This window comes from Ranitomeya imitator, chromosome 8 (assembly GCF_032444005.1).
Source record: "Ranitomeya imitator isolate aRanImi1 chromosome 8, aRanImi1.pri, whole genome shotgun sequence".
In the NCBI taxonomy this organism is placed as follows: Eukaryota; Metazoa; Chordata; class Amphibia; order Anura; family Dendrobatidae; genus Ranitomeya; species Ranitomeya imitator.
The window spans coordinates 105,908,894-105,932,081 of NC_091289.1; the positions used below are offsets into that span (position 1 = coordinate 105,908,894).

At 42.1% G+C, this 23,188-nt stretch overlaps 1 protein-coding gene across 1 annotated transcript in view; it reads right to left on the reverse strand.

Annotated features, from left to right (window-relative positions):
* The window catches only part of HMCN1 (hemicentin 1), a 733,390-nt gene that overhangs the window by 184,842 nt on the left and 525,360 nt on the right, over positions 1-23,188 (reverse strand). Inside the window, exons 85-89 of the mRNA XM_069737257.1 lie at positions 22,838-23,028; positions 19,698-19,779; positions 4,868-5,137; positions 4,036-4,206; positions 832-1,002 (exon numbers count right to left, since the gene is read on the reverse strand). Of these exons, the coding sequence (XP_069593358.1) occupies positions 832-1,002; positions 4,036-4,206; positions 4,868-5,137; positions 19,698-19,779; positions 22,838-23,028 (885 nt within the window). The remainder of the gene's footprint in view (positions 1-831; positions 1,003-4,035; positions 4,207-4,867; positions 5,138-19,697; positions 19,780-22,837; positions 23,029-23,188) is intronic.

A 23,188-nucleotide genomic window follows, 5' to 3' on the forward strand; every position in this document is an offset into this window, starting at 1 on the left:
TCAGTATTTTACATCAGTATTTGTAAGCCAAAACCAGGAGTTGGTGATAAATGCAGAAGTGGCGCATATGTTTCTATTATACTTTTCCTCTGTTTGTTCCACTCCTTTTTTTGGCTTACAAATACTGACCAAGTACTGCTAGTGTGACGGCAGCCTAACAATGTTGAATTAAACAAATGTGTGTTATTTCCATCCCACCCTGCTTTCCAGAAGGCTTTTCTTTTTTCCCCAGCAGTCCCTAAAGTGGTCCATGTGAATCCTTTGTCTGTAGACATGTAGCAACATATACACTTTGTTGTAAAAAGGGAACAAACCAGCTCTTGACTCCAATGACAATCTATGCCATGGTGAAGAGCTGACAGGAACATAAATATATATTAGTTATTTTACCCAGATGGGTAGCAGACGATCATTGACTGTAACCTCATAGCCCCTAGCAGCAGTGTACATGCTCAGCCCTTCCTGACACACAGTCTGTGTTACCCATGTGAATGTAATAGAGAAGGCCGGGGAGGTACACTTGTAATGCATGTTCCCTAATAAGACAGATAAAAGCATGCTCAGACATCAGGGTCAGAAACAAAAGGTGGACATGCTCAAGGGAACCAAATTATAAAAAAGGGGGCTGTTATAGTAAAGTGGTAGGACAGTATCTCCCAAATGATCCATAATTTGAATACATAGTACTTTGCTAACTTTCATTACTTAGCATGTAAACTGAGTTACTGTATATGCATCTTTGTAGAAATACGCATTTAGATTTCCGTGTTTCAGAATAATGAAAGGTTAAGAAGATTTTTCTTCATGAGATATGTTTCCAAAAATACACACCTGGACAAGGTTCGGTGCTACATACTATAGTATCAACAGCTTTCCCCAAACATGACTTTCCCCCTCCTTGGCCCGGAGGAACATGGCAGCTTCTTGTTCTTGTTTTTTTGCCATTTCCACATGTTTTTGAACACTCTTCCCACGGACTCCAGTCTGACCAACTACCATCCACTATACAACAGGAGAAATGTATTATGTCAAAGGTTCAATAAAGGACAAAACTGAACATTCACTTATCTTACTGTAATATAACTATACAGGAAAGAAATATATCTTGGTACCGTGTTAGCCAGTAGATAGAAAAATATTTAGAATTGAGAGTCCTCAGTGGTTGATTTAAAAATGCGGTACATTCTGGTATCCTCCATTTTGATACAGGACTGAGGACTTTGATACAGGACTGAGGACTCTCATTTCTAAATATTGTAATATAACTAATATTCTCTAAAGTAGTGGCAGTATGTGTACAACTTCATGGAACTATATAATCTTGCACAAACACACATGCACACACACACATATGTATACTATATATAGACAGATTTATGAATTCAAAAGGCATAGGGGATTGTGACTTCTGCTATACTAAAGCATTGCATTACAAGTGACCAGACGATTGCAGCTTCAAATCCCCTAACAAGATTAACAAAAACAGTAAAAATGAGAAAAAAAAGTTTAAAAAAATATGAAAAAAACACAGAAAAGTTGAAGTCATTCACTTTTTGCCCTATTAAAAGTAATTAAAAGTAAAGAAATAAAAAACACATATTTGTATTGCAGGGTTCGTAAAAGTCTGATATATCAAAATATAATATAAATTGTTCCAATCAGTAAACGGGGTGATGAGAAAAAAATCAAATCGCCAGAATTACGTGTTTTTTTTTTCCTTTTGCAACATTGCAATAAAATGCAATAAGAGGAGATCAAAGATCGCATCTACCCCAAATAGTATCGATAAAAATGTCAGCAGTGCAAGAAATAAACCCTCACTCAACCCCATATCCCAAAAAATGAAAACATTACAGGTCTTGAAAAAGTTACTACCTACCTGCCTGTTCTGCCCGGCTCCGATCTCTGCTGACTCACAGCGATCACATACCGCTCCTGCTGGCAATTCTGCGGCTTCCATTGACAGAGCATTTCAGACTCTCTGCTCTGTAAACTTGGCATGACTACCAATGTCATGCTGTTTAACAGTATGGCTCCCCACTGCCTATCTGCAGGTAGCCAGCTGTCAAACAGCATGATGGTGGCAAGCATGTCCCATTGACAGAGCAGACCAGCAGTGTAAGAGCTGCTCTGATGTGAAGAGCAAAATTTCTGGCAGGAGAATTCAGTGGGTGCTCTGAGCCAGGAACAGAAGTGCCTGTTAGTTTTTAGGCCCATAGTAAAACAATAAACCAAAAATGTTCCAAATAATCTCTTTAAGCATTAATATTTTGCCTATGACTTATACATATCTGCCTTTAGTGGTGAGCTGATGTTTTCTTGATTCACTATGTACAGTTAGGTCCATATATATTTGGACAGAGACAACATTTTTCTAATTTTGGTTATAGACATTACCACAATGAATTTTAAACAAAACAATTCAGATGCAGTTGAAGTTCAGACTTTCAGCTTTCATTTGAGGGTATCCACATTAATATTGGATGAAGGGTTTAGGAGTTTCAGCTCCTTAACATGTGCCACCCTGTTTTTAAAGGGACCAAAAGTAATTGGACAATTGACTCCAAGACTAATTCATGGACAGGTGTGGGCAATCCCTTCGTTATGTCATTCTCAATTAAGCAGATAAAAGGCCTGGAGTTGATTTGAGGTGTGGTGCTTGCATTTGGAAGGTTTTGCTGTGAAGTAAACATGCGGTCAAAGGAGCTCTCCATCCAGGTGAAACAAGCCATCCTTAAGCTGCAAAAACAGAAAAAAAACCATCCGAGAAATTGCTACAGTATTCGGAGTGGCAAAATCTACAGTTTGGTACATCCTGAGAAAGAAAGAAAGCACTAGTGAACTCATCAATGCAAAAAGACCTGGGCGCCCACGGAAGACAACAGTGGTGGATGATCGCAGAATAATCTCCATGGTGAAGAGAAACCCATTCACAACAGCCAACCAAGTGAACAACACTCTCCAGGAGGTAGGCGTATCAATATCCAAATCTTCCATAAAGAGAAGACTGCATGAAAGTAAATACAGAGGGTTCACTGCACGGTGCAAGATACTCATAAGCATCAAGAATAAAAAGGCTAGACTGGACTTTGCTAAAAAACATCTAAAAAAGCCAGCAGAGTTCTGGAAGAACATTCTTTGGACAGATGAAACCAAGATCAACATTTACCAGAATGATGGAAAGAGAAAAGTATGGCGAAGGAGTGGTACAGCTCATGGCCTAAAGCATACCACATCATCTGTAAAACACGGCAGAGGCAGTGTGATGGCTTGGGCATGCATGGCTGCCAGTGGCACTGGGTCACTAGTGTTTATTGATGATGTGACATAGGACAGAAGCAGCCGAATTAATTCTAAGGTATTCAGAGCCATACTGTGTGTTCAGATCCAGCCAAATGCAGCCAAACTGATTGGTTGTCGTTTCATACTACAGATGGACAATGACCCAAAGCATAAAGCCAAAGCAACCCAGGAGTTTATAAAAGCAAAGAAGTGGAATATTCTTGAATGGCCAAGTCAGTCACCTGATCTCAACCCAATTGAGCATGCATTTCACTTGTTAAAGACTAAACTTCAGACAGAAAGGCCCACAAACAAACAGCAACTCAAAACCATTGCCGTGAAGGCCTGGAGGAGCATCAAAAAGGAGGAAGCACAGTGTGTGGTGATGTCCATGAGTTCAAGACTTCAGGCAGTCATTGCCAACAAAGGGTTTTCAACCAAGTACTAAAAATGAACATTTTATTTAAAATTATTGAATCTGTCCAATTAATTTTGGTCCCTTTAAAAACAGGGTGGCGCATGTGAAGGAGCTGAAACTCCTAAACCCTGCATCCAATTTTAATGTGGATACCCTCAAATGAAAGCTGAACGTCTGAACTTCAAGTGCATCTGAATTGTTTTGCTTAAAATTCATTGTGGTAATGTCTATAACCAAAATTAGAAAAATGTTGTCTCTGTCCAAATATATATGGACCTAACTGTACATGTCTGATCATTTTACATTAAGTACAGAAACAGAGTAATCAAAGATACCTGGGCAAAGTTTATTTTGACAGACTCTGGTCTCTGACTCTTCTCCTTGGCAGGACAGGCCACCATTTGCTGGGGCAGGGTTGTCACACAGTCGTATGCGTTTTTGAACTCCTTGGCCACAGGTTACACTGCATGATTGCCATGGCAGCCAATCTGAAAACCCACCATGCACTGGAAAACAGTTAATTGTGTAAAGTAATGTTTGCAAAAATGCTGATATATTTCTTTCAGCACAAGAATGATTGAAAATATCAATATTTTCGGACTGACTGACCTTCATTTCTTAAAGTAATGATGGCCACTCGTTTTTCTTTACTTAGCTGCTTTTTTCTTGCCATAATGCAAATTCTAACAGTCTATTCAGTAGGACTATCAGTTGTGTATCCACCAGACTTCTGCATAACACAACTGATGGTCCCAACCCCATTTATAAGGCAAGAAATCCCACTTATTAAACCTGACAGGGCACACCTGTGAAGTGAAAACCATTCCCGGTGACTACCTCTTGAAGCTCATCAAGAGAATGCCAAGAGTGTGCAAAGTAGTCATCAAAGCAAAAGGTGGCTACTTTGAATAACCTAGAATATAAGACATATTTTCAGTTGTTTCACAATTTTTTGTTAAGCATTTAATTCCACATGTGTTAATTCATAGTTTTGATGCCTTCAGTGTGAATTTACAATTTTCATAGCCATGAAAATACAGAAAAAATCTGAGAAGGTGTGTCTCTACTGTATATATCGGCAAAGTTTGATATAATGGATTACCCCTTTTAAAACTGTTATTTGATTTCAAATTGCTACCTAAAAAGTTAGAAAATGTTTCATATTACCTTCTACAGTAAAAGAAGCTTTGGCGACTACAGATCCCATGACATTTGTTGCTGTGCATTCATACATAGAGGTATCCTCCTTGCGAGCTGCAACAATTTGTAGAGAACCATTTGATAATATGGTGAATCGAATGTCACCAGATATAGGATGTGTCACACGGGCCCAAACAATGTCAGGTTTAGGGTCACCTTCTGCTTGACAATTCAGAAGCACTGTCAAACCTGCATTCACAGTAGTATCTATAGGAGGAATTGTTATAACGGGAGGCTCTGTAGATGTACAAAAAAGGACACAACATTAAGTATTATACAATTCTCAACATTTTTACTTTTTAATTAAATATTATTAGCTTGAATGTTGTACTTACAATTCTGTTTAGATATATTTGCTTTTGATTTCATAACTACAATTTTTCAGCCCTTCATCAATGAATATTCAAAATTCTTTAACATCCTAACCTAAATAAAAATAGGGTTCCACACCCCGTTAGCCACTTGAAAAAAAAAGTTTTGTTGCTTTACAAAAGAGAAACAAAAAAATAATTTTGTAGATCTTTTAATTTCTAGCAAAAACAAAAGACATTATGTTAAAAAAGAAAGATTTCAAAACAGCTTAGCATGCCTTCACCACGTTGTCTCTAAAGCTTGCTTCTTGACATTATTTCTTATATTTTTATTAGTTCTTTAAAGGGTATCAGATCTTAAATATTATTATTTTGTTTCGCTGACTGAGAATAATAAAGCTTTTAACAACCAATCCAAAATCCTTAATAGACCTTTCATGAAACCATATCAATGATATATCTATTCACTTTAGATTGAGAATATTGGAAAGTTTGTGGCCATGGTAAACTATACACCTATAACGTTACCTACCGATGTACCTGAGAAAAGTACAAATAAGGAAATTTACCATTTCAAATTTACCAAAGATCTGTCACGACGTTGTGATAAATAATAAAGTATCTTATAAGTTGAGTTTAAGCCAACCCGAGTGTAAGCCAAGACCCCTAATTTTGCCACAAAAAACTGAGAAAACTTAATGACTCAAGCATAAGCCTCGGGTGAAAAATGCAGCAGCTACTGGTATATTAAAAAATAAAAATAGATGCCAATAAAAGTAAAATTAATTGAGACATCAGTAGTTTAAGTGTTTTTGAATATCCATATTGAATCAGGAGCCCCATATAATGCTCCATACAGTTTATGATGGGCCCCATAAGATGCTCCATATTGAAATATGCCCCATATAATGCTGCACAAATGTTGATTATGGTCCCATAAGATGCTCCATACAGACATTTGCCCCATACAATGCGGCACAAATGTTGATTATGGTCCCATAAGATGCTCCATTGACACATTTGCCCCGTATAATGCTCCACAAATGTGGAATATGGCCCCATAAGATTCTCCATAGAGATATTTACCCCATATAATGCTGCACATGGCCTCTTAAGATGCTCCATAGAGATATTTGCCCCATATAATGCTGCACATGGCCCCATAAGATGCTCCATAGAGATATTTGCCCCATATAATGCTGCACATGGCCCCATAAGATGCTCCATAGAGATATTTGCCCCATATAATGCTGCACATGGCCCCATACAGATATTTGCCTCATATAATGCTGCACATGGCCCCATACAGATATTTGCCCCATATAATGCTGCACATGGCCCCATACAGAATATTTGTCGTATATAATGCTGCACATGGCCCCATACAGATATTTGCCCCATATAATGCTGCACATGGCCTCATAAGATGCTCCATACAGACATTTGCCCCATATGCTGTTGCTGACAATGACATACTCACCTCTCAGGCCCCCAGCCCTTGCTACATTCACCAGTCCGCATTCCACCGACGGCCGCCGCTGTGTCTTCCCCGTCCTCTGCACTGATGTTCAGGCAGAGGGCGGCACGTACACTAATCGCTTCACCGCGCCCTCTGACCTGAGCGTCACTGCATAGGACGGGAAAGACGCAGCGGCGGCCATCGGTGGAGCGAGGAACAGGTGAATATCGCGCACTGCGTTATAATCACCTGCTCCTGGTGCGGTGCAGTCCCTGGCTCTCCGGCGCCGGCAGCTTCTTCCTGTATTGAGCGGTCACATGGTACCGCTCATTACAGTAATGAATATGCAGCTCCACCCCTATGGGAGTGGAGTCAGGTCCATATTCATTACTGTAATGAGCGGTACCATGTGACCGCTCACTACATGAAGAAGCTGCCGGTACCTGGAGATCCAGGGACATGCAGGGACCGCACTAGAAGCAGGTGAGTATTATTACACAGCTGCCGCTCCCCCTCCCCTGCCCAACCTTGGGTATGACTGGAGTATAACCTGAGAGGGGCAATTTCAGCCTAAAAAAAGGGCTGAAATTCTCGGCTTATACTCGAGTATATACGGTATATGCCATCTGCGAAACATGTTTTCACTTTTTATGCCTGCTGTTGTGAATTCTGTGGCTGAATTCACTCCTGTGGTCACAAGTGGTACTGCAGCTTCTGAGCTTCCTCCCTCAGGTGTTCTGGTGAGCTCGTTAACTGCTTCATTACTTAACTCCGCCTGATGCTGCTATCCTTGCTCCTTGTCAATGTTTCAGTGTTGGATCTGAGCTTCTCCTGATTGTTCCTGTGACCTGCTGCTCTGTATAGCTAAGTGCCTTTTGCTTTTTTGTTGCTTTTTTTCTGTCCAGCTTGTCTTTTGTTTTGCTGGAAGCTCTGAGACGCAAAGGGTGTACCGCCGTGCCGTTAGTTCGGCACGGTGGGTTTTTTTTGCCCCCTTTTCGTGGTTTTGCTTTAGGGTTTTTTGTAGACTGCAAAGTTCGCTTTACTGTCCTCGCTCTGTCCTAGAATATCGGGCCCCACTTTGCTGAATCTATTTCATCCCTACGTTTTGTCTTTTCATCTTACTCACAGTCATTATATGTGGGGGGCTGCCTTTTCCTTTGGGGAATTTCTCTGGGGCAAGTCAGGCCTATTTTTCTATCTTCAGGCTAGCTAGTTTCTTAGGCTGTGCCGAGTTGCCTAGGTAGTTGTTAGGCGCAATCCACAGCCGCTTTTAGTTGTGTTTAGGATAGGATCAGGTGTGCAGTCTACAGAGTTTCCACGTCTCAGAGCTCGTTCTTGTATTTTTGGGTATTTGTCAGATCACTGTGTGCGCTCTGATCGCTAAGCACACTGTGTTTCTGGATTACCTTCATAACACCTGTCATTAGCAAACATAACAGTACAAGGAGCCAAACTAATGATTCTCAATAGAGGGAAAGAAAAAGTTCTGACATCATTTTTTTTTTTTTTTTCCTGCTCTGTGTTCACTTTTTTTTTTCCCCTAGACATTTGGGTGATTCTGGACACAGGTGTGGACATGGATATTCAGGGTCTGTGCTCTTCAATGGATAATCTCGTTATAAATGTACAAAAAATTCAAGATACTATTGATCAGAAATCTATGTTAGAACCAAGAATTCCTATTCCTGATTTGTTTTTTGGAGATAGAACTAAGTTTCTAAGTTTCAAAAATAATTGTAAGCTATTTCTGGCCTTGAAACCTCATTCTTCTGGTGATCCTATTCAACAGGTTTTGATTATTATTTCTTTTTTGCGCGGCGACCCTCAAGACTGGGCATTTTCTCTTGCGCCAGGAGACCCTGCATTGAGTAGTGTCGATGCGTTTTTCCTGGCGCTCGGATTGCTGTACGATGAGCCTAATTCAGTGGATCAGGCTGAGAAAAATTTGCTGGCTTTGTGCCAGGGTCAGGATGATATAGAAGTATATTGTCAGAAATTTAGGAAATGGTCAGTACTCACTCAGTGGAATGAATCTGCGCTGGCAGCTTTGTTCAGAAAGGGTCTCTCTGAGGCTCTTAAGGATGTCATGGTGGGATTTCCTATGCCTGCTGGTTTGAATGAGTCTTTGTCTTTGGCCATTCAGATCGGTCGACGCTTGCGCGAGCGTAAATCTGTGCACCATTTGGCGGTACTGCCTGAGGTTAAACCTGAGCCTATGCAGTGCGATAGGACTATGACCAGAGTTGAACGGCAGGAATACAGACGTCTGAATGGTCTGTGTTTCTACTGTGGTGATTCCACTCATGCTATTTCTGATTGTCCTAAGCGCACTAAGCGGTCCGCTAGGTCTGCCGTCATTGGTACTGTACAGTCTAAATTCCTTCTGTCCATTACCTTGATATGCTCTTTGTCGTCGTTTTCTGTCATGGCGTTTGTGGATTCGGGCGCTGCCCTGAATCTGATGGATTTGGATTATGCTAAACGTTGTGGGTTTTTCTTGGAGCCTTTGCGGTGTCCTATTCCATTGAGAGGAATTGATGCTACACCTTTGGCCAAGAATAAACCTCAATACTGGGCCCAGCTGACCATGTGCATGGCTCCTGCACATCAGGAAGTTATTCGCTTTCTGGTGTTGCATAATCTGCATGATGTGGTCGTGTTGGGGTTGCCATGGCTACAAACCCATAATCCAGTATTGGATTGGAATTCCATGTCGGTATCCAGCTGGGGTTGTCAGGGGGTACATGGTGATGTTCCATTTTTGTCGATTTCGTCATCCACCCCTTCTGAGGTCCCAGAGTTCTTGTCTGATTATCAGGATGTATTTGAAGAGCCCAAGTCCGATGCTCTACCTCCGCATAGGGATTGTGATTGTGCTATCAATTTGATTCCTGGTAGTAAATTCCCTAAAGGTCGATTATTTAATTTATCCGTGCCCGAACACGCCGCTATGCGCAGTTATGTGAAGGAATCCCTGGAGAAGGGACATATTCGCCCATCGTCATCACCACTGGGAGCAGGGTTCTTCTTTGTAGCCAAGAAGGATGGTTCGCTGAGACCGTGTATTGATTACCGCCTTCTTAATAAGATCACTGTTAAATTTCAGTATCCCTTGCCATTGTTATCTGACTTGTTTGCTCGGATTAAGGGCGCTAGTTGGTTCACTAAGATAGATCTTCGTGGTGCGTATAATCTGGTGAGAATCAGGCAAGGAGATGAATGGAAAACTGCATTCAATACGCCCGAGGGTCATTTTGAGTATCTAGTGATGCCGTTCGGACTTGCCAATGCTCCATCTGTGTTTCAGTCTTTTATGCATGACATCTTCCGTGAGTATCTGGATAAATTCCTGATTGTTTACTTGGATGACATTTTGATCTTCTCAGATGATTGGGAGTCTCATGTGAAGCAGGTCAGAATGGTTTTTCAGGTCCTGCGTGCTAACTCTTTGTTTGTGAAGGGATCAAAGTGTCTCTTCGGTGTGCAGAAAGTTTCATTTTTAGGGTTCATCTTTACCCCTTCTACTATCGAGATGGATCCAGTTAAGGTCCAAGCCATCCAGGATTGGATTCAGCAGACATCTCTGAAAAGTCTGCAAAAGTTCCTGGGCTTTGCTAATTTTTATCGTCGCTTCATCTGTAATTTTTCTAGCATTGCCAAACCATTGACCGATTTGACCAAGAAGGGTGCTGATTTGGTTAATTGGTCTTCTGCTGCTGTGGAAGCTTTTCAGGAGTTGAAGCGTCGTTTTTGTTCTGCCCCTGTGTTGTGTCAGCCAGATGTTTCTCTTCCGTTCCAGGTCGAGGTTGATGCTTCTGAGATTGGAGCAGGGGCGGTTTTGTCACAGAGAGGTTCTGATTGCTCAGTGATGAAACCATGTGCTTTCTTTTCCAGGAAGTTTTCGCCCGCTGAGCGTAATTATGATGTGGGCAATCGAGAGTTGCTGGCCATGAAGTGGGCATTCGAGGAGTGGCGTCATTGGCTTGAAGGAGCTAAGCATCGCGTGGTGGTATTGACTGATCATAAGAACTTGACTTATCTCGAGTCTGCCAAGCGCTTGAATCCTAGACAGGCCCGTTGGTCGTTATTTTTTGCCCGCTTCGACTTTGTGATTTCGTACCTTCCGGGCTCTAAAAATGTGAAGGCGGATGCTCTGTCTAGGAGTTTTGTGCCCGACTCTCCGGGTTTATCTGAGCCAGCGGGTATCCTCAAGGAAGGAGTCATTGTGTCTGCCATCTCCCCTGATTTGCGGCGGGTGCTGCAAAAATTTCAGGCGAATAAATCTGATCGTTGTCCAGCAGAGAAACTGTTCGTCCCTGATAGGTGGACTAATAAACTTATCTCTGAACTTCATTGTTCGGTGTTGGCTGGTCATCCTGGAATCTTTGGTACCAGAGAGTTAGTGGCTAGATCCTTCTGGTGGCCATCTCTGTCACGGGATGTACGTACTTTTGTGCAGTCCTGTGGGATTTGTGCTAGGGCTAAGCCCTGCTGTTCTCGTGCCAGTGGGTTGCTTTTGCCCTTGCCGGTCCCAAAGAGGCCTTGGACACATATTTCGATGGATTTCATTTCTGACCTTCCCATTTCTCAAAAGATGTCAGTCATTTGGGTGGTCTGTGATCGCTTTTCTAAAATGGTCCATCTGGTGCCCTTGGCTAAATTGCCTTCCTCCTCTGATTTGGTACCTTTGTTCTTTCAGCATGTGGTTCGGTTGCATGGCATTCCTGAGAATATTGTTTCTGACAGAGGTTCCCAGTTTGTTTCAAGGTTTTGGCGAGCCTTTTGTGGTAGGATGGGCATTGACCTATCCTTTTCCTCGGCTTTCCATCCTCAGACTAATGGCCAGACCGAACGAACCAATCAGACCTTGGAAACATATCTGAGATGTTTTGTTTCTGCAGACCAGGATGATTGGGTGTCCTTTTTGCCGTTGGCTGAGTTCGCCCTTAATAATCGGGCCAGCTCGGCTACCTTGGTTTCTCCATTTTTTTGCAATTCTGGGTTCCATCCTCGTTTCTCTTCAGGACAGGTTGAGTCTTCGGACTGTCCTGGTGTGGATTCTGTGGTGGATAGGTTGCAGAAGATCTGGACTCAGGTAGTGGACAATTTGATCTTGTCCCAGGGGAAAGCTCAACTTTTCGCTAATCGCAGACGCCGTGTGGGTCCCCGACTTCGTGTTGGGGATCTGGTTTGGTTATCTTCTCGTCATATTCCTATGAAGGTTTCCTCTCCTAAATTTAAACCTCGTTTTATTGGTCCGTATAGGATTTCTGAGGTTCTCAATCCTGTGTCTTTTCGTTTGACCCTCCCAGACTCCTTTTCCATACATAATGTATTCCATAGGTCGTTGTTGCGGAGATACGTGGCACCTATGGTTCCATCTGTTGAGCCTCCTGCCCCGGTTTTGGTGGAGGGGGAATTGGAGTATATTGTGGAGAAGATTTTGGATTCTCGTGTTTCTAGACGGAAACTCCAGTATCTGGTTAAATGGAAGGGTTATGCTCAGGAAGATAATTCCTGGGTTTTTGCCTCTGATGTTCATGCTTCCGATCTTGTTCGTGCCTTTCATGCGGCTCATCCTGGTCGGCCTGGGGGCTCCGGTGAGGGTTCGGTGACCCCTCCTCAAGGGGGGGGTACTGTTGTGAATTCTGTGGCTGAATTCACTCCTGTGGTCACAAGTGGTACTGCAGCTTCTGAGCTTCCTCCCTCAGGTGTTCTGGTGAGCTCGTTAACTGCTTCATTACTTAACTCCGCCTGATGCTGCTATCCTTGCTCCTTGTCAATGTTTCAGTGTTGGATCTGAGCTTCTCCTGATTGTTCCTGTGACCTGCTGCTCTGTATAGCTAAGTGCCTTTTGCTTTTTTGTTGCTTTTTTTCTGTCCAGCTTGTCTTTTGTTTTGCTGGAAGCTCTGAGACGCAAAGGGTGTACCGCCGTGCCGTTAGTTCGGCACGGTGGGTTTTTTTTGCCCCCTTTGCGTGGTTTTGCTTTAGGGTTTTTTGTAGACTGCAAAGTTCACTTTACTGTCCTCGCTCTGTCCTAGAATATCGGGCCCCACTTTGCTGAATCTATTTCATCCCTACGTTTTGTCTTTTCATCTTACTCACAGTCATTATATGTGGGGGGCTGCCTTTTCCTTTGGGGAATTTCTCTGGGGCAAGTCAGGCCTATTTTTCTATCTTCAGGCTAGCTAGTTTCTTAGGCTGTGCCGAGTTGCCTAGGTAGTTGTTAGGCGCAATCCACAGCCGCTTTTAGTTGTGTTTAGGATAGGATCAGGTGTGCAGTCTACAGAGTTTCCACGTCTCAGAGCTCGTTCTTGTATTTTTGGGTATTTGTCAGATCACTGTGTGCGCTCTGATCGCTAAGCACACTGTGTTTCTGGATTGCCTTCATAACACCTGTCATTAGCAAACATAACAGCCTACACTATGTAGGGAACACGGAAGAGAATATTTGTCAATGTGTCAAACTTTGTGCTGCAACATGTATCCGAAGTACCAAGCAATAAATTTTGTATTTATTTTCTGAAAATGAGAAATGGTCAAAACAACCAAAAAAATGCATTGCTTGCAGACCTCAAATAATGCAATAAAAAAAAAAGTTCATAATCATTTAGAAACAATAATACTAATGTTTTAACTCAAGAAGAGTTCAGATATCAATATTTTATGGTATAACCATGATTTTTAATCACTGCTTTCATGCGTCATGGTATGTTTTCCACCAGTCTTTCACACTGCTTTTGGGTGACCTTATGCCACTCCTGGTACAAAACTTTAAGCAGTTCTTCTTTGTTTGATGACTTGTGACTATCCATCTTCCTCTTGATTACATTCCAGAGGTTTTCAATGGGGTTCAGGTCTGGAGATTGGGCTGGCCATGACAGGGATTTGATGTGGTGGTCCTTCATGTCCACACCTTGATTGACCTAGCTGTGTGGCATGGTGCATTGTCCTGCGGAAAAAACAGTCCTCAGAGTTGGGGAACATTGCCTGAGCAGAAAGAATCAAATGTTTTTCCAGCATAACCTTGTATGCGGCTTGATTCATACGTCCTTTGCAAAGAACAACCTGCCCAATTCCAGCCTTGCTGAAGCATTCCTAGATCATCAACGATCCTCCACCAAATTTCACAGTGGGTGCAAGACACTGTGGCTTGTACGCCTCTCCAGGTCTCCGTGAAACCATTAGACGACCAGGTGTTGGGCAAAGTTGAAAATTAAACTCATCAGAGAAGATTACACAGGTCTGCAACTAAAAAGCTGTTTGATTATTTTCTTCTAATTTCCATGTATTTTGGTGTGCTGAAAGCGAAAAAAATATTGAAAAAAATCCTGGATGTCAGGATTTGCCACAAAATGCAAAATTCTCTTCAAATTTTGTATATTTTTCTAAATTTTTGGTATTTTTTTTATCTTAGGGTTTTGAAAGTCAAAATTACTATTAATTAATTCACATCAATGCATTGAAGATATACAAGACTCTGACTACAATAAAATCGTCGGACGAATGCTGAAAGCATTTCAAGCTTTAGGTTGCCTGATGAGTTTGAAAGTGCATTTTCCTCCATTCCCACCTTGACAACTTTCTTGAAAATTTGGGAGCTGTGAGTGAAGAGCAAGGTGAACGATTCCACCAGGACATTAAAGAGATGGAAAGAAGGTACCGGGGAAGATGGAGCATTACAATGATGGCAGACTACTGTTGGACACTTCAGAGAGATATTCCAGATGCTGCTCACAAGCGTAAATGTACCAAGAGAAGCCTCACAGGGAAGAAGAATCGATTTTAGTGTGTGTTAGTGAGTTCATTGCAGTTAAAAAATGATTTTCATGAAACATTTGTAATAAAAAATTAATTTTATGAGTCTATTTTCATTTATTTTGAAGTATTGTCTTATTTAACATAGTTACTTAAATTGTCAGAAAATGTGATGTCCTATGACAAAACGGAGGTCATTTTCGGATTCAGCGCACTTAAAAACATAAAGATTACATGGAATAACCAAACAGCTCTTGAAAAAATATTTTTTGCAGACCTGTGTTACCTTACTCCAGTCCTCTATGGTCTAATCCTTATAGTCTTTGTCAAACTTCAGCCTAGCTCTCCTTTTGTTTCTCATTGATGAAAGTCTTTTTTCTAGCTTTACATGACTTGAGTTCTGACTATAGGAGCCTGTTATGAACTGTTCTTGCCGTGCACTTCACCCCAGCTGCCATTTGTCATTCCTTTTATAGGTCACTTGATGTCATCGTGCGGTTGCTGAGTGACATTCGAATAAGAAGACGGTCATCCCGGTCAGTGGAGAGTCGTTTTCGACCTCTGCCGGTCTGTAGCTTTGTTGTCCCCAATGTCTGCTGCTTGACCTTGTTGTAATGGACTGCCATCTTAGAAATTTTAAGGATGGAGGCAACATGACACCCACTGTGTCCCTCTGCTTGTAAAGCCAGAATTGAGCACAGAGGCCACCAAAAAATTCTTGTGTTCCTACAGTAGAGGACATGTGACTTTCAAATTGTTTGTAGCATATCTTCTTTGTCACACAAGCCTCATGTACATTCAAACAATTCTTTCTTCTGTGACTAACACAATACAGCTCGCCATATTTCACCTTGGAATTTAGTGTCACTGAAATTCAGCTGTTTACAGAGGCGGTGCAGAGTTTAAAATCTATTTTTTAGTTGCTAATACTGTGCTCCTACTACACTATCTGAGCAACATGACTGGAAAAACGCAAGGCAGTGGTGGAAGGAGAATTAGGCTTGGTGTTCAAGGTGTACATGGGGTAGGTGGTAATATTTGTAAAAGCACTAGTGAACCAACGTCACTACCTATGCAAAGATAACTGACAACTTCTGTTACTGGACAGGCTACTCCTCTACTTTTCTTTGGAAGATGCACAGGTGGTACACCTTGTTGATGAGGCCAAGAAAGAGCACGTGCTCGAGTGGATGGCAAGTGCACCTTCAAGTGGCCTTTCCTCCTCTTCCTCCAACTCAACATCACACCCAGTACAGTCCACAGAGGTGGCACCCAAATTCCACTTGCTTCCCCCCGCGTCCCAACTTTCCAACCATACAACTGACTGTACAGAACCACAGATGGGTGAGTCTGAAGAGCTGTTCCCACATTCTATGAAATGGTCATTGGAAATGTACTCAAAAGCTTCACAGAGTCAAGAAGTGAAAATCTGCACTGATGCCCAAATTTTTTTTAGCTTGGATCCGGGGCAGGACAAAGTATGGTCCGAACAGCATCCTGACCATCGTCATCAGACGTTAACCCCTGGGGGGAGGTGATCCTGTTGAGACTCAGATATCTGAGGCTCATGAGGACTGTACTGTTCTGGCAGGGCAGGAAGAGATGGAGGGTGACTCCAAGGGTGAGGAATGTGATAACACAGAGGATGATGAGGTATTAGATCCCAGTTGGTGTGAACATAGAGGTACACTTGAAGTTACGTTGCGCCGTATGTCACAGACATGTAGTAATGCAGCCACGACGAGCAATGCATCCTCAGCCACAACCGTGGCTGTGACCAGCAGCATCCATGGATCTGTAGCTCACAGGGGTGGCAAGGGTTGCCTAGCCTGGTTTTTTTGACACTACAAAAGATGAGCAAACTCATGTAATCTGCCAACTTTGCAAAAAAAAAAACTGAGCACAGGTAAAAAATGCAATAATTTGACTACTACATGAATGAACTTTCACATGCACAATCAACATGCGTTACTCTGGGAATCCCACTGCACTAAAATGCAGACCAGGGGACCTCAACAACCATCAGCTGCTCCATAAATCACATCTGCTGCTTTTTCCTCCTCCTCTGTTACCATGCCAACTATTGAGACGCAGGTCTTCGACTGCATAAACTCGGGTTCTTTATCCGCTCCAGTCACACTGGCTGAGCCTGCCATCAGCTGTAACGGAAGCGGACATGCCTGCCATTTTTGAATCATCTCAGAGAATGAGCACACCACAATTTTCTCAATCCACTGTAAAATCTCTGTCTGAACCTCTCTCACAGTCCACAATTTGTCCGGTTCATCATACTCTGCCCTCTCTCAGCACTGCAGCCAGCCCACAGTCACGCAGTTGTGGTCAGATAAAAGATTGTTTACTCCTATGCATGGCAAAGCTAAGAGACTGAACTCAACCATCTCCAATCTGTTGGCCACAAAAATGTTGCCTTTATGGGTATATACAGTCGGTTTCCGAAAGCTGATGGCCGTCGCAGTCCCCCAGTGCCAATTGCCCAGTCGCCATAACTTTTCTAAGAAAGCTGTGCCTGTGCTACACCAGCATGTTGCAGACAACATCATCCGTTCCTTGACTAAATCTCTGTCTGCCGGGGTGCATTTCACCAAAGACACTTGGACGAGTAAGCATGGCCAAGGGTGCTACATCTCGCTAGCTGGGCACTGGTTGACTCTGGTGGCTGTGGAGGTAGGCGCTGTCTTGCAGGACAAACTTCTACATTTAACACTTTCTCCACTGCTTCTGCCTCCTCCTCTATATCCTCTAGGGCCTCCACCTCGAGCTCTGCCTTAATGAGACACTCTTTCCAACAGTGCAAAGCGAATCCCCACTACCTCTGTGCTGCGCAGCCAGGGCTCACCACAATCAGGCAGTATTAAAATTGAAATGACTTGGATATCGCAGTCATACAGCTGAAGAGTTGTAGACAGCACTCCAGGCTGATTTTGATCAATGGCTGTCTCCACAGAACCCGCATCCAGGGAAGGCCATTTCCGATAACAGTGCAAACCTGGTGGTGGCCCTCCCTATGACAAGGCAAGCTCACACACATGCCTTGCATGGCTCATGTCCTCCACCTGTTGGTACAGTGTTTTCTCTGCCACTATCCTGGCCTGGGTGAGCTGCTCCAGAAAGAATGTACGCTGTGTGCTCATTTCTGACGTTCGTACACCTCAGGTCATCGACTTGCATCAATACAGAGGACTTTTTTCCATGCCAGTTAACAGGTTGATACGCAATATGCCGACATGGTGGAATTCCACTCTGCACATGTTGCAGCGACTGTGGCAGCAGCAACGAGCCCTGAAGCAGTATGTCACGTCGTATAGGCTGGGACAACACAGTACGGACGTGAAGCATATCATGTTTACAGAGTGGGCACAAATTAAGGACTTCTGCACCCTTCTGCACAGTTTTGAAATGGCTACTAAGTACTAAGATGGTTAGCACTGAAGAAGTCATCATCAGCTTCACTATTCAGGTCATTTATATCCTGAAGCAGACTTTAAATAGCCTGCGGAAGGAGATGGTGTTCCCAGAAGAAGAGGAGGAAGCAGAGAGGATGTGGAAGGGATAACATTGTATCTAAGTTCCAGTCTGTCATCACACAGGTGGGTGCAAGGAAGGGTGGATTACTGCAACTGAGGGGGGCTGGTGATAACAGACAAACTGTTATCAAAGGTGCAAGGTCCGAGGATCAAATGGAGGTGGAAGAGGTGATGGGTGAGCAACTGTCAGATGAGGATAATCCTCCCCTCTCTGTTGTTTATGGTTGGCAGGAGGGGAAGGAGGAAATGAGCCTCATTGTTAACCAGTCACGATCACAGCATGGTAGAGCCAGACATATGAGTGCCTTCTTGCTGCACTATCTGCAACATGATCCCCATATAGTTATGATTAGGAATACTGCTGACTACTGGGTTGCCACTCTGTTAGATCCATGTTATAAAACCACATTTTGCCAGATGCTTCCCACCCTGGAAAAGGACCCGCAAATTCTGGAGTATCGAAACACGTTTTTACATAACCTTAAGAGAGCTTTTCCCCAAGACAGCAGTAAATCACACAGTTCAAATCACAGCTCTAGACTTCCAAGCTCCGGCATGTCAATTTATCAATGCCAAAACATTAGCAGCTTGCAGTAGCAGCAGTGGTGTAAGTGGAAGAAGCAATTTCTGTAAGTCCTTTGAAACTTTTTTTTAGACCAGCTCCTGCACCAGCACAACAGAGTCCAAGTCGTACACGTGGTGAACGAATGGAGAGGATTATGCAGGAGTATCTATAACTGAATATCAATACCATCAGGGAGGGTTTGGACCCTTTCATATTTTCGTCTTCCAAAATGGATGAGGGGCCTTAGGTTGCCTCACATGCCTTGGAGGTTTTATCGTGCCCAGCAGCCAGGGTTCTCTCAGAACGTATCTTCAGTGCTGCTGGTGGTGTCCTGACAAATAAGCGCAGCCAGCTGTCCCCTGAAAGTATAGGCCGCCTAACTTTCATCAAAATGAACAAGTCATGGATCTTCAAGAACTTTTACACCTCAATTGCAGACTGTACAGGCTAGGTGATATTGCATTTTTTAGTGTGATGCATTAATGTCACGTAACTGCACTCTGTGATATCTTTAGTGTGCCTTCTGTGCCTGCTGTGGCTCCTGCTGCTGCTGATATTAACAAATTTGTGGAAATGTGAACAGTCATGTTTGGACTACATCTGGTGGGTTAGCTGTAGTGGAAGACATATCGATCCCAATTACAATATTTCTATTCTCGTGACAGTTATTCCACTTCCGTGGTTTCAGGCCCTCATTTTTTAAAATGTGAAAACACCAGGTTGGCTGGCCATCTCCCGGATTAGGCATAATGGAAGACCTGTTGTTCCATATTATACTATTTCTACTGTGGTGAAATTGATACCACTTTTGTGGTGTCTGCCAGCAATTTTTGAAAATGTGAACAATCCTGGTTGGGTGTCCATCTGCTGGATTGGGTGTATTGGAAGACCTGTCGGTCCATATTATACTATTTCTACTGTGGTGAAGTTGATGCCACTTCTGTGGTGTAAGTCCCTCATTTGTTTAAATGTGAACACTCCCGGTTGGGTGCCCATCTGCTGGATTGGGCATAGTGGAAGACCTATCGGTCCCTATTATACTATTTCTACTTTGGTGAAATTGATGCCACTCATGTGGTGTCTGCCAGTAATTTTTGGAAATGTGAACACTCCTAGTTTGTTGGTATCTTTTAATACAAAATATACAAAAAGAACTTACTTCGCAAAGACAATGTAACTGTGTGCTCCAATATTCCAGCCTCATTTGTAGCTATGCAGGAATATTCGCCAACATCTTCATTCTGTGCAATAAAGTGATCAATTATTATTTGTAGGACAGCATCAAGAAGAGCAATAGCTGCCCGAAAACCAGAACGCTATGTAATAATACATAAAAAAGAGGAAACTCCAGCAAAAACGTTAAGCAAAAAAGAGCCAATAAGACAATTTGTTTCAGCATTTTGCTGCTAAGATCTAGATTTACTTTTCTTGTTGGCTGATGGATTTGGAAAAAATCATTCACTTCAGCCTCCAATAAAGCAGTTGTGTTTTATGTATAGCTGTGAATGTGTTCTGCTCGGAAATCTGTGCATTTCTTAAATTTGGACACTGTCTGAGGATATAATCCAAGCTTTAAGATTTTTTTCTAATTTTCCAACTAAAAGATAAAGTTTGCATTCACAATGATTCTCAATGTCATGGCTTAAGAGTGGCTTCGCAACATGTGTTATAAATGTACTCCACATACTGATACAGGAAAGATATATACTGTATCTTGGTACCCCTCATACTGTAAACGTATTATTGGGTCTATAGCTTGGAACAGCTTGGTCTACATTTAAAACAATCTCATTATTTGTTCTCAAATGTATAATGTGATTATATATAGCACTATTCCATTTCTTAACCTTATATATATTCATGTGCAGAAGTGAGGACATTTGTGATGCATATTGTTATTTAACATATGAGGACATATTAATATTTTACCTTCATTCAAACTGTATATAAAGATGAAGGTGATGTAATTGAAGAAAAAAAAAACATTAATAAACTGAGTTTGCAGTAATTTTTTAAAACTAAATATTCACAAATAAACCACTATCTTTAGGCTGTGTTCACACATTGCGTTTTTTTTGCGGTTTTTCCCAATAAAAACGCTATAAAACCGCAAAAAAAAACGCATACAATAAGCATCCCATCATTTAGAATGAATTCCGCATGTTTTGTGCGCATGATGCGTTTTTTTCCGCGAAAAAAACGCTTCGCGGCAAAAAATGCAGCATATTCATTAATTTTCCGTTTTTTTTTGCGGATTTCCCACTCCAAAATGCATTGGGAAGTGTCTGGAAAAAACCACGGCAAAAACGCGGCAAAACCGCAGCAAAAACACGTCAAAACCGCAGCAAAATCGCGGCAAAAACGCATGCGGTTTTCTTGCGGATTTCTTGCAGAAAATGTCCGGAATTCTCAGGAATTTTGTGCAAGAAATCCTGAACGTGTGCACATAGCCTTATGCAGGAAAAGGTCTACCTGATATTGTTCCACATGGGCAGAAATAAACATGTCTAGTCTGTATGTCTACTACTCTCCAACGCTAACTGGGAGAAATGTTTCTGTTGTGCCATGAGAGAGGGATTTCTGATATACTCGGCTTGTTTCAACACATCCTACAACATTTTTGAGGGATTTAGATCCAGACTTTTACTTGGCCATTTAGCAACCCTCCATGTTATTTCAGTTATCCTTTGGTGAATTTGCTGCTGTGTTTAGTATATTTCTATTGATATACTATTTGAAATAAGATCAAATATTGATATGTCCAGGAACCTATCACCAACTTCATGCTACCCATGCCTGGCCAGCATGAATCAGAGCCTGGTGGTTCAATTGCAGAAAGGTACATCATTCTCAGAGCTGCAAGCAGCCAAGCCCTGATTCCTGCTATCCACGGTTTGGGCAGCATGAACCAAGTGACATGTTCCTTTTAAAGGGAACCTGTCGGGTCTCTCATGCCCTCCAACTCTGCCCAACCAGACCTGTATAAAGTTTTTGTGTACAAATTAGGTTAAAAAAGCATTTATATTGCCCCCACTTGCTATGCTAATGAGGGCTTTGACTAGTCGATGGGGCGTTAGTTGCCCCAGAGTAGTCAGCCCTTTTTCCATGTTATCACGCCCAGAGGGGCTTGATAACATAATTTACAGAGCTATTATCATCGCCATCTCCTGCATTACTGCACCTCTGCAGCCAGGTGTATGCTTCCCGGCTTTACAGGTGAACCGCGCATGATCGGAAGCCATCTTCTGAACTTCTGGTCAGTGCAGTGCACCTCTGAAGCTGGGTGTACGCTTCCTGGCTTCAGAAACGCGCACTGCGCATGTTTGAAAGTTTAGAAGATGGTTTCTGGTCATGCAAAGTGCGTGCCTCTGAAGCCAGGAATCGTACACCTGGCTTCAGAGACGCAGTGAAGCTGTCAGAATGAGCAGTGCGCATGTGCCAGATTTGTAGAGCCTGGCGATGACGCCACTTGTGCCAATTATTCTTCAGGTCAGTATGGCTACAGATGCCAAATTTGTGTCATTTTATTTTTAGTAATGAAAAAAAGAATCTGAAATTTGTAAAAAAAAATAACTTTTTTATTTTTCAGTCGATGGAGCTATTTTTTGCAAGCTGAGCAGTAGTTTTCATTGACACCATTTTGGGTTTAATCTTACATAATAATCACTTTTTATTGCATTTTTTGGGGAACCAAAAAACAACAAATCTGTCAGTGATTGGCAATGGCATTGAAATAATGAAATAGTCAAACAGCAGCGATTGTGAGTAGCACAGAATGCTGCTGTTACAGACAGATGCAGGCTGTGTATTACAGCAGACATCTGCCCTTTATGGAGTGGTACAGCTCCTGAGCACACTCCGTACACGCGCACTTTGACCAGAATGTACATGTATGGAAGGTGTACAAAGGGGATACATTTTCTTTATTTTTTTTGCATATTTTTAAAGGCTTTATAACAACAGAAACTAATTTCTTTTGGTCTCTATTATCATAGCCATATTACAAAGTGATAACGAAGCTTTGCTAAATTAGTCTAGGTGATGTATTTGCTTCCTTACTATTTTTTCTATAAATGCCCAGTTAAAATATGTAAGGTAGCACAGATAAATCAGGAATAAACAGTGGATTGATGCCTGTTGTAGAAGGGGTAAGATTGGAAGGGAGATAAAGATATTTAGACATTACAGTAAAATCTGCCTATGATATAGAAGTGCAGACGGTATGACCAGTTATAGTGTTGTTAGCTACAAATCATTAAATCATAAAGTCCTAAATTCTTTCTGGACAGGCTGGCTTACCTTAGTGTTATAAATTGCTAAAGAGCCATTCCTGAACTGCTTAAATCGTTTATTATTCAGAATATCATTTCCTTTCTTGTTCCACTGAATTTTCGGAATTGGATTTCCTTTTACGATACAATGTAAAATAATACTGCCACCCAAAGACACAGTCTGAGCGATATAATGGTTCCCAACAAGAACAGGGGGCTCTAAATACATGTAAAAATGTAGTAAGTATATATTTAATAAAAGACATTTAGCATAACTTGATTTAGAGCAATTGTCTTTAATGTAATATGTGAGCACAAGCTATTCCATCTTTGTGTGACTACCGACAATTAGGCAGGCCTGCTTGAATTTGTCCAGGAA